We start from the raw sequence: 18,070 nt of genomic DNA, 5'->3' as shown, positions 1-18,070 counted from the left end.
CTGACGGTGTACGTACATATTAGCCCATACTCTAAAAAATTTCGAGACTTACGCACCCACACTTGGTAAGGCTTTCCTATTGGTTGTTCGTCCATGGGTAGTGTTACGAATTACGTTGTAGTTTGACGGTGTATATATTATGGGCCTTACTCTAAAAAAATTCGGGACTTACGCTCCACATTTGATAAGGCTGTCGTGTAGGTTGTGTTAGTATTTCCATGGGCAGTTTTATGAATCTGGAGGTAGTTTGACAAGGCTTCTGCACCATCGATGTGAAAAGCACTCATGAGAACCCGACTTGTCTCTCCTTTGTGGACTTTGGAAATATTTGTCAACCCGTCTGCTGCGATTGGCACGGATTTGGCTTTCACTGGTAGCCTGGTCACTATACTCCATGTCTTTCTCTGCCTCTGTGGTGGATAGTGGAGTGTTTCCCATGTGGTATTGGTGTGCTGGATATCCCCTCCCAAGGTGCAGGATTTTACATTTCTCTTCATTTTATTGTAGCAGCCACTTTTTGTTCCACTTCTGTAGCTTGGTGAGGTCTGACTGTAGGAAATCCATAGTCAAGGGGTTAAAGAGCCGAAAGCGTCTGAGATTACGGGTCTATAATAAGTCCCATGCCTCTCTTGTGTCGAGCGAGATGCCTGGGTCATGGCTATTACGCTACCATGATAGCTATTTTTATTTTTAACTAACAGTCCCATATCAAAGTCAATGGTATTTTCTTTATTTTTTGTTTATCTCTGGTAGTGGAAGTGTCTCAGGGCGATTTTATGCACGGATGGAGAGTGTAATTATTTTTCTTTAGTAACAAAAGCAGCATAAGGCAAAAAAAGACAGGACAAAAAAAAAGGTAAGCGCCGCTCCTGTAAAAATAAGATAGTTTGAGTGGCACATGGCATAACCGGTACGTGTGTTGGGCGGGAAGTATTTGCAGGTCTTTCTCTATAACATATTTCTCTTTTCCCTCCTCGCCCTCTCCGCCTCGTGCCCCGTGACGTGGCCTCAGTGGACGGCTGGCAGCAGGAGGCGGCGGTGGAGGAGTACCTGAAGGAGGTGCACTTCAAGCAGGCGGTGTGGCTGGCCAACAGACAGACGCTCCCGGAGGTGTTAGTGAGACGTGCCGCTGTGCATGCCATCTGTCTGTTTGTCTGTCTGTCTGTCTTTCTCTGTCTATAAGTCTGTTTTCTTTCTTTCTTTCTTTCTTCCTTTCTTTTTCTTTCTTTCTGTCTGCCTATCTGTCTGTCTGTTTGTCTGTCTTTCTCTGTCTATAAGTCTGTTTTCTTTCTTTCTTTCTTTCTTTCTTTCTTCCTTTCTTTTTCTTTCTTTCTGTCTGCCTATCTGTCTGTCTATTTGTCTGTCTGTCTGTCTTTCTCTGTCTATAAGTCTGTTTTCTTTCTTTCTTTCTTTCTTTCTTCCTTTCTTTCTGTCTGCCTATCTGTCTGTCTGTTTGTCTGTTCTGTTCTGTGTTCGTTTTCTTTTTCTTTCTTTCTTTCTTTCTTCCTTTCTTTTTCTTTCTTTCTGTCTGCCTATCTGTCTGTCTGTTTGTCTGTCTGTCTGTCTTTCTCTGTCTATAAGTCTGTTTTCTTTCTTTCTTTCTTTCTTCCTTTCTTTTTCTTTCTTTCTGTCTGCCTATCTGTCTGTCTGTTTGTCTGTCTGTCTGTCTTTCTCTGTCTATAAGTCTGTTTTCTTTCTTTCTTTCTTTCTTTCTTCCTTTCTTTTTCTTTCTTTCTGTCTGTTTATCTGTCTGGCTGTCTGTCTGTGTTTGTCTGTATATCTGAATGTATGTAAGTCTTTCACACGCACACACACACACACACACACACACACACACACACACACACACACACACACACATATACAAAAAAACCCACTCCCTCCCTCCACCCCACATACACCCCGATCCCTCCCCCCTCCCCCCCACATGCACACATCCTCGACGCCCCCCCGCACCCACACAACTTCCGCCTCTCGTCCTAACACAGAGCAAGGATGGAGCCCACTTTGCCTCTTAATTAGGAAGGCAAACTAGTGACTCCAAAAAGCACGGATCCTTTCCAGCGCCGCGTTATCGATTGGCGCCTTATTTGTTAGGAGCGCGCCGCCCATCAGCCTTCTTCCGCCGCCAGGGTGAGGAGAGGGAGAGTGAGAGGGTGAGAGAAAGATAAGTGCTGTAGTTTGGTCTTGTCTGCGAGGTGAATGTTCAGGGCGTTCATCCGTAAAAAGAGTAAAGTAACAAAGTAACAAACAACACTTGATGTCTGTTTTGTTTCTATCTTTTGTCTACTTTAACTGCTGCAAGTATTACTACGGTTACTACTACTTCTACTGCTACAACTGTTACTGCCACTACTAGTTGTACCTCTCAAATCTCCCCGTCCCCTAATGTAAAATAATAACTTTCCTCAACTTCCTAAAAAAATGAGCACACTGAAATGTTCGCGGTTCAAGTTTAAGTAATTTTTTTTCTTTCACGGTTTCTTAATAGTTGAGAATTGCAGTAACCTCTTGCATAACTTGAAGAAGACGACCAGCTACTACATGCCTCTCCTCTCCCTCCCTAAAATGATTAAAAGCTATTTGAATGTGAAATGTCGTTGGTTCATCCTATTTTTTTTTTCTCGTTCAGGTTTATTGATAACTCTCCTGTGAATATTACATAACAGTACAACGCTTGATCGAACTTTCCATCTATCACGCTGCTGTTCCAAACATCCTCTGGAGATAAAAAGTCCTTAGCATGCGAAAACTGCCGGTGATTCAGTTCAAACGTTAAATGCAGAAACGAACTACAAACTTTGCAAAGACTCAGATAATCTAATGCAATGCTTGGTTAGAGTTTTTACTGATTCGGAGGACAAGATTTTTTCCTTTAAAGTTTATTAGTCATTGTATTGTGCATAGGCATGAAACAGAGCTTGAAGGGCTTCATCACCCACTACAACAAAACTTAGCGATGGTTTTTGTAAAAGTGGCTGGGTGAACCTGCAAATTACAATCATCTCGAGTGTTTTTTTTTAACTAATTTGGGGGTAGACTATTTCCTTCAAGGTTTATTAGTTGTTGCTTGAAGGTATTGTTCACCCACTGCAATAATATTTAGGGATGGCTTCTTTAAACGTGGTGGAATGAATCTGCATATTACAAGCATATCGCGTGTTGCGTCACCGCACCCGCCCGGCGGCAACACTTGCTCCGCCTCGCCTCCGTAGCTTCATTATCGCAGGGAGCCGGACGTCACTCGGCGGCGCCCTGTACTTTATTGATTATCACCCGAGTGTACCAGGCTCGCCGCCACTCGGTCCCCCGTGTAACGCCCCGATGAGGAGGAGGTTGGTGCCGCCCCTCAAGCCGTCCCTTGCAACGCCTCGACCCACCTCGAGGACTTGCCATGCTTGAACCTTCTTTTTAGGGTGCAGAAAACAGAGCAAAGGCTAAAGAAAATTACAAAAATATGCCTGCAACACTCTGCCCCATAAAACATGAAACGTAGTAAAAAGAAGAAAGACATTGACTGAGTCTAGTTCCAGAAGTGTCTTGCTGCTCCACTCTTGAAGGTGTTTAAGTCACAGGGAGGAGGAAATACAGAAGGAGTAAGGCTGTTCTGGAGTTTACCGGTGAAAGGGATAAGAAAACGAAGACACTTGTTAACTCTTGCATTGGGGAGTTGGATAGCACAGGGATGAGCTGAGGGGAAAGAGGCCTAGAACTTCAACACTAAGTCACGACCCAGTATGAGGTTGTAACATTACTCTGCTGTCCAGTTCAGAGTAGCGTTCTAAGTTTGGACCGCCCGCGGAAGAAAAGGTCAGATGTTGCTCCAAGGCATGTGGTGTTGTTGGACCTTTGCGGTGCTGTCCAGGCAAGAGCTGTTGTCAGGAGGGGGACCGACATTCTGTGTAGTGTTGTAACACCGGTTTTATTAGTGGCTCTCCATTGGCGGGGATACATTGATGCCGAGATCGTTCACGGCGGTGTGCACGGGGGAATATGAGTCATAGTTAGTAGTAACCATAGTAGTAGTAGCAGTAGTAGTAGTAGTAGTAGTAGTAGTAGTAGCAGCAGCAGTAGTAGTAGTAGTAGTAGTAGTAGTAGTAGTAGAAGAAGTAATAGTAGAAGTAGTAGTAGTAGAAGTAGTAGTAGTAGTAGTAGTAGTAGTAGTAGTAAAGATACAAAGAGTTGCAGCAACAGCAGTAATTCCAACAGTAACAGCTGCACCCCGGTAATAGGATCAACCGGAGCAGCAGTAAAAGCCGCATACTCCAGTAGAGTACCCGCCGCTCAGCCCCGCGTGCCGGTGCTCCCCTCACACGAGACGCCCCGGGCCATGAGACGCCTTGCTTTGGAAAACGCGCCCTGCCCAGTGCGTGCGTCCTGTGGCTCCAGGAAAGTGCCTGTTGTCTGCAGGCTCCGTTGGCCCTCCCCTCGCCAAGCATCGTTCCTGGAAGCTGAACGAGGTCGCGGCGCGGGCCTCGCACACTGGCGGCTTCCTCTTTAATCTCGAGGCCCCCCAGCCACTCCTCACTCGAGATTTGCTTTGTGATTTTTAGAGACCCAAGTTGGACCGGTGTGTGAGTCTCCAGGACTCGGCGGAGAGTTTGGGGCGCCGCCCGAGGGCGTGACGGTAGCAAGACCCCAGCCCACCGAGCTGCGTCCCCTCTGGAATGTGTTCTTCTGATATAAAGTTTCATAAAACTTGTGGATGAAGCGCCTTGCTTCGTGGCGGGCACGGAACACTGCTGCTGCGTGGCGCAACAACGAGATGCGGCCAAAAATGTGCGGGGCCACAAGTACGCGTTGGGGAGGGGGAGCGAAGTTCAAATTGAAGTCATACATCACGGCAGCCACTATAAATAAAATTAGCCTGCGCCACTAACGGGCTGAGGCCGTCCACAAGGCCCCTCAAGAAAGCCTACCGGCGCTACAGGCAGCACACAAATAAATAAATAAATAAAATCCCCGATGAAAAAAAAAAAAAAAAAACTAAAACTAGACCACGGCTGTTGGCATTTCCTCAGGACACTGGCGGCTTGGCCTAGAGCTCATTATATAAATAAGGACTATTTTCTTAATTAGGCCGCCTCAAGGATGCCGCATCGCCACACGCTCAGGTGGACCAGAGACAGCTTTGAGAGTCACACCTCGACGCTAAAATTTATATCGGACGCCTTCACGCTCTCACACGACGCGGCGCTTGTGATTGACGCGATGCTCCTTTTTACACGTAGCAAACAAGACAAATACATTCCTAGTTCTTCTTTTCAAACTCCAGGTGAGAAAATTCCCAGCGTGCTCGAATAACATCTTAAAACTTTGAAGGTACCATGACCCCTCCTCCACCCCCTCCAATTCCTCCTCCTCCTCTTTCTAAATGGCCTCCAGTTCTCTCCACTAAAGCAGGAAGAGAGGAGTAAAGTAGCAGTGGAGTGGTTCATGCAACCGTAGATAAATGGAATAAATGTGTAACGCTTTCCCGACGTTGTAAATCCTGCCATAGATTTGACTTGTTGGTGATGGCGGTGGTGATGATGATGATGATGATGATGATGATGATGTTTGCTTCCTCCTCTCTTTTCTCTCTTCCTCTCTTCCTTCTTCCCTGCCTCCTTTCCTTGCTTTTATTTTGTGTCCACTCGCCTACACCGCCGACCACACACACACGCACACACATACACACACACACACACACACACACACACACACACACACACACACACACACACACACACACACACACACACACACACACACACACACACACAAACACACCTCGTTACCAATAAGTCTGTTATATACCCGCCTAAGGCTCTTTTCCTTAGCTCCCCCCCTCCTTTCTTCCCTCCCTCCCTTCCTTCTTTCCATCCCCTTTTCTTTTTCTTCTTCATCTTTCCTTTCCTTCTTCGCATCTCCGTGTTCTTTCTTCTTTTCTATTTCCACTCTTCGATTTTTTTTGTTTCTCTAAATGTTTCTTCCCTCCTCATTCTCCCACTTTTACTAATTTTGCCTTCTCTGTCTTTCTTCATATTTATCTTTCTATCTTCTCTCTTCTTATCTTTCATTTTTTTCCTCCTCTCTATGTACTTCTTCCTCTCCCAACCACTCTTTTCGTCTTTTCCTTCCAAAATTTTCACTCTTTCTTGTTTTCCTCTTCTTCCCTATTCTCCTCTTCTCTGCCTTCCGCCCTTCTCTTATCCTCTTCCCCTTTTCCGCTCTTTCATTCTCCCTTTTGTTTAATTTCCATCACTTCTCTTGTCGGTCTGTCCCTCTCATCCTCCCCTTCCTCCCGTTCTTTCCTTCTTCCAATGCTATTTCATTTCTTCTTTCCCTCCTGTCCCTCCTTCGCTTCTTCCCGTTTCTCTTTTCTTCCGTTAGTTTCATGTCTGTCTTCCCTCCCTCTCATCCTTCCTTTGTTCCCGTTCTTTCCTTCCTCCGCTTCTGTTTCATGCCTTCTTTCCCTCCCTCCCCTCATGTCCTTCCTCCTTTTTCTTCTCTCCCCTTTTTTCTTTCCTTCTCTCTACCTTCCCCTTGTCACTCCCTCCCTGTCATCTTTTCTCTTCCTCCAGTTCTTTCTTTCACCCACTGCTGTTTAATTTCTCTCCTTTCGCTTTCTTTTCCTCCCTCTGTTCCCTCCCACTCCCGTTGTTCCTTTCATTTGTAACTTCTTCATGCCACTCCTACTCTCTCATCCTTCCTTTCCTCCCGTTCTTTCATTTTCTCGATGCTGTTTCATTCCTTCCCTACTGTCCTTTCTCCCTCTTTACCTTCATCCATTCCTTTCCCTTCCCGCCGTCCCTCCAACTCTCCCTCCCGCCCCACATCACCGCTTCCTCTTTTTTTTTTTTAATCAAGGGTATAGTAAGAAGAGGAAGGGGGTTTGTGGCGAAGGTACAGGTGGAGTGAGATCGGCATGTAGTTGTTGGGATCCGTGAATGATTTGCCTGGCTTAGGTATCATGGTGAGTGTGGCTTCTTTGAATCGTTGAGGAAAGTAGCCTGTTATCAGCATGGCACTGTATATGGTGAGTAGGTACGCCAGCCCCCGGGGGGGTAGCACACTGATTTGTTGTTTATCTATTTTGCTTTGTCCGGGTGACGTGTTTTTCGTCTTGTTTATTGTTGATCGGAGCTCGGCTGTACCTATTTCCATCGTCAGCAGATGGGCCTGTGTCAGGCGGCGCGAGTCAATCGTGTGGTGAGGGATGGTTCTTGTTGGGTCCTGTTGGAGCCATGCCAGTACTTCACGTTCATTGTCATGGTCATAATGAGCGTTGTCTTCACGTCTTATTGTAAATACTGACTTCCAGGTTTCCCTGAACTCATGGGCGATACTGTCATCACCCTGTAATTTGACTCCTCCCTTTTCAAGGTGGATGGGGCGCTGGTGTGGGTTGCCCTGCAGGCGTTTTATTCCCTGCCAGAAGGCTTTTGGATCCTTGTATTTTTCTGCGAGGCCTTTTACTTGTTTTCCCAGTGCTTGTTGAATTATGTTTTGCATGTATCCTGTAGCGTTCGTTGGAGAACTCTACTTTGCTGATAAAGCTCATGCGTCCAGCCCGGCCCGGCACGGCGTATCGGAGGATGTTGGTAAAACGTACCTGTGCGTCCGTAATCTATTGGCTGCGGGGCGGAGGGAGGGGGGGGGGGTTATGACAGTGTTTTGTGCCTTGTAAGAGGAATTGCTTGTGCATGGGCAGTTTTGACAGCGGTATACTAGGTGTTGACAACAGTTTCTATGCCATCTATGTTTTGTCCCTCAAGGTGCAGGTATGGTAGTTCTGAGTCTATTATGTCCTTGTATTGCTCCAAACTCGTTCTTTTTGTGTTCATTCGTTGCGGGCAGGGCACGACAATGGGAGTGGTTGAGATGGTGAATAGTAGTGGGAGGTGGTCGCTGGTTGTTAGTGGCCTCTGGCAGACATGGGAGGGTAGGGGCGGTGGGGGGGTTGGAAGGGCCGGGCTGTTGCCTGCCCGCCCGTTCTATGGCCCTGGGATCTCTTCACTAGGATGGCCTAATAGGGGCCATCTTATTGAAGAGGCCAGGGCTGATGGCCAAAAAAAAAAACTTCACTATGAGATTCATCGTCTATTTGGGTTGGGGTGACACCCCGGGCCGAGCTGGCCGAGGGGGTGCAGGGTGGTGTGGTTGTATGGCCGCCTTTGTTCTGAGATTTGGTACTAAGGCCTTGAGGGTCTGAGTGAGTTCATTCAGGGCGCTTCCTTCCCTTCTTTCCTCCACCCACCGTTCCTCCCGCTCCAGGTCGCCGCTTCCTCCTCTCATTATAGCGTCTCCCCAGGCTGGAAGACGAGCAGCGGGAGATGAACCACGTGGGCGGCTCCGCGGGGGTGCTGGGGGAGGACGTCACCATGGGAGGGGACGTGGGCGTGACGCTGCGCTGCGCCGTGTTCCGCGTGGGCGTGGGCATCGTGCATGAGCTATGTGACGAGGCCGCTGTGTCCGCCGCCCTCTGTGTCCAGCGCTGTGAGTACTTGTGTGTTGTGTGTGTTTGTGTTGCATTGCTAAGTTTTATGCTGTGTTGTTTCGTGATGTGTTGTATCATGCTGTTATCTCTACATACCTATTTCCATCTATCTTAATCTTCCTAAAAATAACCCATTTCATTATGTCAAGTGCAATTTACATCAAAGGTCCTCCGTGTCATTGGCTCAGAACGCTCCCACTTCCCTGTCCTTCGCTTTTGTTTGTCTGCTAACGTGTGGAAAAGCTGCGAGCGGCAGATGTATTGCTGTGACTGGAAATGGCTTGGGCAACAGACAGCAAGACTGGCGGATAGATGGACAGGCAGGCAGACACAGACACTGACAGACATGAGAACACACACACACACACACACACACACACACACACACACACACACACACACACACACACACACACACACACACACACACAAACATCCGCATGGAAAATGAAATAATTAGGATGTGCGACTTTTATATAAATAAGTAGGGAGTAAATATTTTAGTAGAACAACAATAGAGTGAAGCACGCATGCACGCACGCACCCGCGCGCGCACACACACACACACACACACACACACACACACACACACACACACACACACACACACACACACACACCCACACACACACACACACACACACACACACAGGCCTCCCCCACCCCTCACCCGTACACACACACACACACACCAGTGTTTCTAATAAATTAGTCACGCCTCATCCTAGCGCTGGCCGACACGCCCTAATGCTGCCTGTAATATGCTCCGGGGAGGGAGTGGAGGAGGAGGAGGAGGAGGAGAGGACTAGGATACAAAGTAGTAGAAGTAGGAGAAGGAAGAAAAAGAAGAGGGCGTGTGAAAATTAATAAGAGCAACAGGAGGAGAAGGAGGCAGTGGAGCAGGAGAAAGAGGAGGAGTGGGAGGAGTAGGAGGAGTTGGAAGGAGGGACTAAGGTAATAAGTAGAAGCAGGAGAAGAACGAAGAGAAGGAGGAAGGGGTGTGAAAAGAAGTGGTAAGAGGAAAAGTAGGTAAAGGAGGCAGAGGAGGAAGAGAAAGAGGAGGGAGAGAGGGAGCGGAAGGGGGAGGAATGAGTGGACTAGGATAAGACGTAGTAGAAGAAGGAAAAGAACGAAGAGAAGAAGAAAGGGGTAGGAAAGGAGGTAGAAGGGCAGGAGAAAGAGGAGAAGGGGCAAGAGGAGGTGGAGGTGGAGGGGGGGAGGGAGAAGGGGAGGGGGGGGTGGAAGAGAAGCCTCCGTCCCAGGTAGTAGAAGCAGGAAAAGAACGAAGAGAAGTAGAAGGGTAGGAAAAGGAGGTAGAGGAGCAGGAAGAAGAGGAGGAGGGAGGAGGAGGTGGAGGGGTAAGGGGGAGGGGGAGGGAGAAGGGGGTGGAAGAGAAGCCTCCGTCCCACCCCCTCTCCTCGAGCTCGGGGCGTGGCCGGCTCTATTAGTCCACCTGTTGTTGTTGGCTGTTCTTTCCCGAGCCCTGGAATCTTCATCAAGGGCGGCCCATTAACAGCCAGAGCCACAGACACAGACACGCCCTCCCAGCCACGCTTTCCATCACCCTTCGGTTCGCTCCAGGACGCATAAACACGTCATCGCCATCGCCATCATCATTACTGCAGGTCATAAGGCTTTTCTAATGCTCTCTCTCTGTGTTAGGTGTTAGTGCACTCCATTCTCCCCTGGCAATGGCTCTTATTTCGTCTCTCATCCTGATCCTCTGTCTGCCCTGACCTCTATAATCCCTCGGTTACCTCTCTGTTACCTCGGTTGCATTTCTGTTATCTGTTTTAAGCCTGATGTAATCTCTCCAAGTTCTTAATTCTTAGATTTTAATTTTTAATCGCCATATGAATATCTTTAACATTTTTCTGTTTTCTAATCCATGATTCTCGCTTCTTTTATCACCAAATTATACCTACCGATTTCTCCCTTAAGCATACATTTTAGATCGATCTTGAATATAGACAGACATATAGGAACATAGACATAACTTCTTTCTTATCGTAATCAGATGCAATATCTTTTCATTCCTTATTAAAAGAGGACATATCAAAAAATAGCAAATGCGCATTATGTAGCGCCTTGTTTTGGTTGTATGCACGTCAGTTTATAAGATAAGGGTTACGTGGGATGACTGACAGGCTAACATTACAACGGGTCCAAACAGAGTCCCGCGACAGTCCACTTGCATTGATCTTTCATCAGCACGACACGACACAGCTTCATGTTTCGCCTCCACATTACAGGGAGGTACACGCACCCACGCCACCAACTCATTGCAGAACAGGCAGGGCACTCACTCCACCACGCCTCACCCACGCCACTAACTCATTCCAGGATAGACAGGGTACTCACTCACCCACGCCTCACCCACGCCACTAACTCATTCCAGGATAGACAGGGTACTCACTCACCCACGCCTCACCCACGCCACTAACTCATTCTAGGATAGACAGGGTACTCACTCACCCACGCCTCACCCACGCCACTAACTCATTCCAGGATAGACAGGGCACTCACTCCACCACGCCTCACCCACGCCACTAACTCATTCCAGGATAGGCAAGGTACTCACTCCCCCACGCCTCACCCACGCCACTAACTCATTCCAGGATAGACAGGGTACTCACTCCACCACGCCTCACCCACGCCACTAACTCATTCCAGGATAGACAGGGTACTCACTCCACCACGCCTCACCCACGCCACTAACTCATTCCAGGATAGACAGGGTACTCACTCCCCCACGCCTCACCCACGCCACCAACTCATTCCAGGATAGACAGGGCACTCACTCCACCACGCCTCACCCACGCCACCAACTCATTCCAGGATAGGCAGGGTACTCACTCCACCACGCCTCACCCACGCCACTAACTCATTCCAGGATAGACAGGGTACTCACTCCACCACGCCTCACCCACGCCACCAACTCATTCCAGGATAGACAGGGCACTCACTCCACCACGCCTCACCCACGCCACTAACTCATTCCAGGATAGACAGGGTACTCACTCCACCACGCCTCACCCACGCCACTAACTCATTCCAGGATAGGCAGGGTACTCACTCCACCACGCCTCACCCACGCCACTAACTCATTCCAGGATAGGCAGGGTACTCACTCCACCACGCCTCACCCACGCCACTAACTCATTCCAGGATAGGCAGGGTACTCACTCCACCACGCCTCACCCACGCCACTAACTCATTCCAGGACAGGCAGGGCATTCACTCCACCACGCCTCACTCACGCCACCAGTATAAAAAGGGCACTCACTCCACCCTGCCCCATCCACGCCATCAACTCATTCCGGGATAGCCACGTCACTCACACCACCACACCCCAACTACGCCACCAGGATAGATCGAGCACTCACTCCACCACACTCCACCCAGGCCAGAATGATAAACAGTGCACTCCACCTCGGCCCATCCACGTCCATGCCTTTTCCCGAGCTTCTCCAGTACACTCCAGACCAAACCATTACAGTATTTCCCCTCCCAATGCCTATGTTTTTTTTTTTTATTATTATGCCTCAGTTTATGTAATGCACTCTACGTTCATTTGATACACCCCATTCTGACGCATCCTCCTAGCCGGCACGTTTGCTAAGTTTTCTCTCCAGTCTCCCTTTACATGTTACCCCGTCCAGTGCCTATGTTTATATGATGTACCCAAGCCTATACAATACACATTCCCGGGGACTATTCAGTAGACCTCGAGCTAATTAATCTTCCATGCTTATCTAATACCATCAAGGCCCAATCAGTTCTTAATTAATACTCGTACACTTTAGTCCCTTCATGTGTGTTTGTATACTGTAGCCAGGCTCACTTATACTTCTTTTTTATATTTTCTTTATAGGAGTAATTATTCTTTATTGTACGAGTCTTGGTCTACCCCACACCCCCCTCCCTCCCCTGTTCCCCTTCCCTCCTCTTATCGTAAAATCAATCCTGCCTCGTGCCCTATCTCTCGGATTTTGGGATTGGATCTCCTTGTTTGTGTTGGATCTACGGAGTGATACTTCCGGGCGCTGCCAAGTTATCGACCGTATTGTTGTCCCGCCAAGTCCAGAGTGTCCCAGAGTTATGGCGTGAGGTTAGCCCGTGCTCAAGAGGTTCGTCCGTCGGTTCCGGGTTGATTATTCATGCCTCAGTCTGACGCCAGGGGATCATTATAAGTTTTTTCTTCATCTTTTAATCTTTATCATCATTAGCTCTTTCTTCTTTTTTTTCTTTTTATCCAGTCATTATTCTTTTTTGTTTACATATATATTTTTTTACAACTACCAGAGCAACGTTAAAAGAAGGGGCTGAGCATCGAGTCAACTGTACTAACACAAGCTGACGTGTTGACGTATCTCGTGACTGTCTTTTGCAGTGTCCAACAAGCGGCCGTTGCTGGAGGAGTGCCCCACCTCGCCACACCGCCAGTGGGTCCTGGTGACCCGCCTCACCGAGACCAGCGCCTCCTCGCCGCCGCAGCAGCAGACCACCGTAACTGTGGTCGGTCTGCAGCAATGCCACCACCACCACCGCCGCTACCTGGCTCGTGCCATCTGCCGCCCACAGGTATGCTTAAGTCAATTGTGTCTTATATTATTGTAGTAGCAACAACGTAATCAAAGCCATCATGAAAACATCACGTTTTTAAACAGTATTGTAGCTTAAAATATTACTTGGGTCTTCTTGATTTTCTAGTTTTGTGTGTTAATCCTTCTCTTTAAAATGCTGTGCCCCGCAGGGAGGATGGGAACGCCCCGCGTGCAGCCCTGAGTCGTCCTCACCGAAGCACCACCAGGGCACTAAGAAACCTCGGCGAGGCCACCACCAGCACGACCGCGGCGGCTCCTCGCGAAGGCCGCCTCCCTCACACCCGGCCACGGACGTAGACCACCTGGACTACGAGCGAGGGCTAAAGGAGAAGGAATACTTTTCGTCAGCCCAGCAAGACAAGGCACGAAGCAAGAGATCAGCTGAGCCAGAGTCCACCAGTGAGCTGCACACCACAGACAAGGCGTCGCCAGATGTTCACTCGTCCAAAGCTACCACCACCACCACCACCACCGACACCACCACCAAAACCACCACCCACCAACCTGCTTCTGAGGGTCACATGCCTGACATAAATGACAAAGTACTTCTGTTCATTACTGACTACAAAAGATCCAATAAAAGCAATAAAGGAAAAAGTCATGATGAAACGCAACCACAAAACATTACTTCGAGTCCACAAACACTGCCTGAAAAAGTTGAGCCTCACCTCGATGACAAGGATTCTAAGAAGACAGAAATTACCACTGATGAGACAATCAACGAAATTGAAACAGAGACTGCCTCAACTGTTGTAACGGGAGAGCCCTCAGCAAAGCATCACTCAATTAAAAAGTCCCTAAAAGAAGATGGTTCTGTGGCACATCTCGAAAACCATGGACACGAAAGTATGATGCACCACGTAGTAGCGCACGTGAAAGGTTCCAAGGAGCCCAACGAAGAGCAGGAAAAGACAAGCAGTAATGGAGGGGAAGCCGCAGCAACAGCCAACGAGACACCGATCCTCCAGGTGGGAACAGGGCCAATATTCGTCTTTGGACCCGAGGATGACAATGAGACACACAGCGAAAATCCGACGCACAACTCACCCAAGCGTCCACGCGCCCTGGTATTCCCCAAAGACTTTACACAGTCGAACCCCAATGGCAGCATTCGTCCTCACAACACCAAAGAACCTTCCACCACCCCAACCGAGCCCTCTAGTGCAGGAACCAACACCTCTGCAGAAGGAGAGGAAGCACCATCACACGCGAGTACAACAACCCCGAGTAGGCCAGTTGTATTTCCAGAGACAATAAATGTTAACCCACCACTCACTCCCGTCACCGAGAAGAGAACAGATACAGCCGTTCAGCCCACCGGAGAGCCAACGCCGAGTGAAACAAAGACAGAAAACGCTCCTGACACGCAAAATTCTGAACCGGAGTCTTCAGTCGCCGTCACCACCCCGGAAGTGAGTGTGCCGAAGACGGAAGAGGCAGGCGACGAGAATAGGAAGACTGAAGGGGGAGAAAAGGAAGGCAAGGACGAGGGGAAGGCTGAGGGGGCGGAAAAGAAAGGCCAGGACGAGGGGAAGACTGGGGGGGAAGAGAGAGAGAAACCAACAACTAGCAACGTGGCGAAGAAACCAGAAGCAGGCCACACTGAAGAGCCCTCGACCACGGCCAAACCTCATAGGCCACGGGAAGCTGAGGAGTCCGAGAACAGCGACTCTACCACGAAAACTGCCGGCGCGGGAGCGACTAACGACCCTCAAGAGGGAAGTGAGAAGCCGGACACCAAGGCACCAAGATCTGAGGTGTTGACTGAAAGCCCAGCTCCTCTGCCGACCACAGAGAGCCAAGACCAGGACCAGGACCACAACAGCACGGGCACGAGCCCCACCGAGAGGCCTAAGGGGCACGGCACGCAGCACCTCATTGCAGAGATCTTCAAGAGCATATTCGGGTAGTTCGTCTTCTAAGAGCCTTTTGCTCCTCCACCATCCGCGTGCCTCACTATCACGGGCACGGCGAGGTTGATTAACTTAAACATCAACTTTCATTTAAGAATCAGGTTTTATCACATCTATTCCCGATCTTCGAGTGCATTGTTGTAGCGCATTTGACATTCACTGCTAACTAATAGGTTGGCATTGGTCACGTTTCCCAGTTCAGACAAAAATGCAACAGCCCGCCGGCTTTTGTGAGGCAGGATCGGAGGGTATCACAAGGTTTTACTGCAAACACTGTAGGTTTTAATCTCCTTTGAACCTCTGTCGGTGCGGAGAGAATTTATATCCCGTGTTGTATGGCCGATGACTTGTTTGATATTCCACAGCATGATATATCCCTAATGCTTATCGTTGATGCCTCGCTCACACACCACCAGAGGATGAAAGGAGATTCCAACCTTTTGTCTGACACAAGAAGAAGCTTCACTTTGGTCTTACAGCTGACAGTTACAGCACCAGCGGACTGGGGCAGGCCACCAGTGACCACACGATGGCATGCCAGCACAACGGCCTGCACACGAAATGAATAAGAAAAGAACGAATGGCCACGCCCTCACCTCCGGCCCCGTCCGCTGCTCACACCGCCCCGCCCCGCCCTGCCCCCGCCGGCCGGGCCCTCACCGCCTCGGAAACCCTCACGCACCGCACGTTGTCTTCAGTACCGTCTGTAGGAACACTCCGCTATCCAGGGCACGGTACAGCATCACTCCGCGGCACACTGCTCCACCGCAACAAGATTTAAGCTTAAAATTTCGAAGATGAATTTAATTTTATTTCAAAGGAATTTCGAAGCAGCCGGTAAATACGAAACACATGTGTACATAAGAAGCAGCGTTTTGTCTCACCTCCTCCCCCCCCACAACCGTCCTTCCCTCCCGTACCACACCGACACTCCTCTCCCTCCCGTCGCCACAAAGTCATGCTCCTCCCTCCCACCGTCTGTCTCTCGCCCCCCCCCCGTACCTTCCCCACCCTTACTTTCTTACACCGTTGCTCTAATCTCTCCTTCTCCTTACTTATTTCTGCCCTTATTTCCACAGCCTCTCTTCACGCCCCGCCCCATGCCACCTCTCTCCTCTACCTCCAGTTACCTCCACACCCCATCTTCCTTCCAATTACCTCCCTTGCCTTTTTAGCTCCTGTTCCTCGTCTTCTTCCCTCCATAAATCCTGTGATATGTTGCTCTCTCTCTCTCTCTCTCTCTCTCTCTCTCTCTCTCTCTCTCTCTCTCTCTCTCTCTCTCTCTCTCTCTCTCTCTCTCTCTCTCTCTCTCTCTCTCTCTCTCTCTCTCTCTCTCTCTCTCTCTCTCTCTCTCTCTCTCTCTCTCTCTCTCTCTCTCTCTTTCTACCTATCTATCTATCAATCAATCTCTCTCTCATCCCCCTTTCCTTCCTTTCTCTCTCTTCCCTTCCTCTGTAACGCATCCCTCTCCCTTTCGTTACCTTTCTCTCCCGTTTTTTTTCTTTCCCTCAACCCTGTAACATGTCCCATTCCTCTTCCCTTCCTCACTCCCCTTTCCTGCCCCGTCTGGCTGTGATGGGGTATTTCAAAGCACCCAAACAAGTACTATTCCTGTTGTGCTAGTGTTAAGGTAATATTAGAATCATCGTTGAAGCACTAAATTACTAATAGTTAAGCTAAGTGTCTAGATTAATTAACACACACACACACACACACACACACACACACACACACACACACACACACACACACACACACACACACACACACGCAGACGCAGACGCAGACGCAAACGCAGACACAAACAAACACACACACACACACACACACACACACACACACACACACACACACACACACACACACACACACACACACACACACACACACACACACACACACACACACACACACACACACACACACACACACACACACACATCTGTACAAAGGCTCCTCGACACTCAGCCTCGTCCACACGTGAATACCTTTCTTAACACGCGGGGCAGCTGTTGTCTGTCCTCGCGGGGTCCAAATATGTTATCCCATCGCCCTACAGAGAAGCTTGGGAAGTTATGTCGTTGTTTTTTAAGTGTCTGTCGTCCAGTTTCCGAACACTAATGTTTCTAAGGATTGTATGGCCGCCCGGGAATGTCTGGTCCTTCCCTCCCCTTGCCTCACGCCTCGCTAAGACCACATAATATAGAGGTTATTTTTATTTTTCCTGCATTTATTCTATAGGAGCAGCTTGTTACGGACTTTTTTTCTTTATTATTTCAACTTGTCTGTGCCTGTCTACTTCATTATTAAAAATGTCTAAAGAGTAGAAAAAAAAGGTTAATTAAAGATGTCAGTAATGCGTTGCTCAGTATATGATAAAGTAAGGTAACTTCTATATTTTATTTGAAGAATTCTAAACTGTCTTCATCTAAAACGCCTTCTTTCACACCACGTACTCTATCCAAGCAGCTTAATTATTCACAGGCAGATGAGAATGTGAAAAACAGAGTGATCGATCGGGTTAGTTCTGGAGGTAAAGCGTGCTGGTGTGAGGCTGGGGCGAGGTAGAGAGGTAGAAGGATTGTGGCCGACGTCCCTTATACCAATCAAGTGTAATATTGGCTCATGTCTGACAATGTACTAAAGTCCCGATGAAAAGAATTATATTGTCCAATCATTCTGGTGTTTAATAAAATTCAAAATTATCATCGTCGTGTCTCTCGATCCTCCTTTCTTTTCCTCTGTTAACGAGCATCTGTTTAATATCTACATCAGTCTAACGCAAAACACTAAGCCACTAACGGAGAAGGTGAAATCGTGAGGAGTTTAGTGCTGGGAGCCGAGAAACATGACTCCTTTGATTATGGTAAAACACGTGAGACTGTAGAGTAACCATGACCCATAAAGAGACGAGAAATAGATCATCAACGGAGCATCTGGGATCGTGAAGGATTAGTTCTGGGAGTAAAAAAAAAATGATGGTGATGATAAAGCACGCGAGGCTGCATTGTAATCATGACCAAAGAGACAAGGTCACCAACAGAGCAACCGAGACCGTAGGGTAATGG

The 18,070-nt window shown here is 48.6% G+C and overlaps 1 protein-coding gene across 1 annotated transcript in view; it reads left to right on the top strand.

The window, feature by feature from the left end:
- Positions 1-17,715, top strand: part of LOC126998973 (cell surface glycoprotein 1-like) — a 38,495-nt gene extending 20,780 nt beyond the window's left edge. Inside the window, exons 4-7 of the mRNA XM_050861271.1 lie at positions 1,013-1,112; positions 8,297-8,481; positions 12,876-13,066; positions 13,239-17,715. Coding sequence (XP_050717228.1) covers positions 1,013-1,112; positions 8,297-8,481; positions 12,876-13,066; positions 13,239-14,999 — 2,237 coding nt within the window. The 3' untranslated portion in view covers positions 15,000-17,715. The remainder of the gene's footprint in view (positions 1-1,012; positions 1,113-8,296; positions 8,482-12,875; positions 13,067-13,238) is intronic.
- Positions 17,716-18,070: the final 355 nt, after the last annotated feature.

This window comes from Eriocheir sinensis, chromosome 15 (genome assembly GCF_024679095.1).
Source record: "Eriocheir sinensis breed Jianghai 21 chromosome 15, ASM2467909v1, whole genome shotgun sequence".
NCBI lineage: Eukaryota > Metazoa > Arthropoda > Malacostraca > Decapoda > Varunidae > Eriocheir > Eriocheir sinensis.
This window is presented reverse-complemented; position numbering and strand designations above follow the sequence as displayed.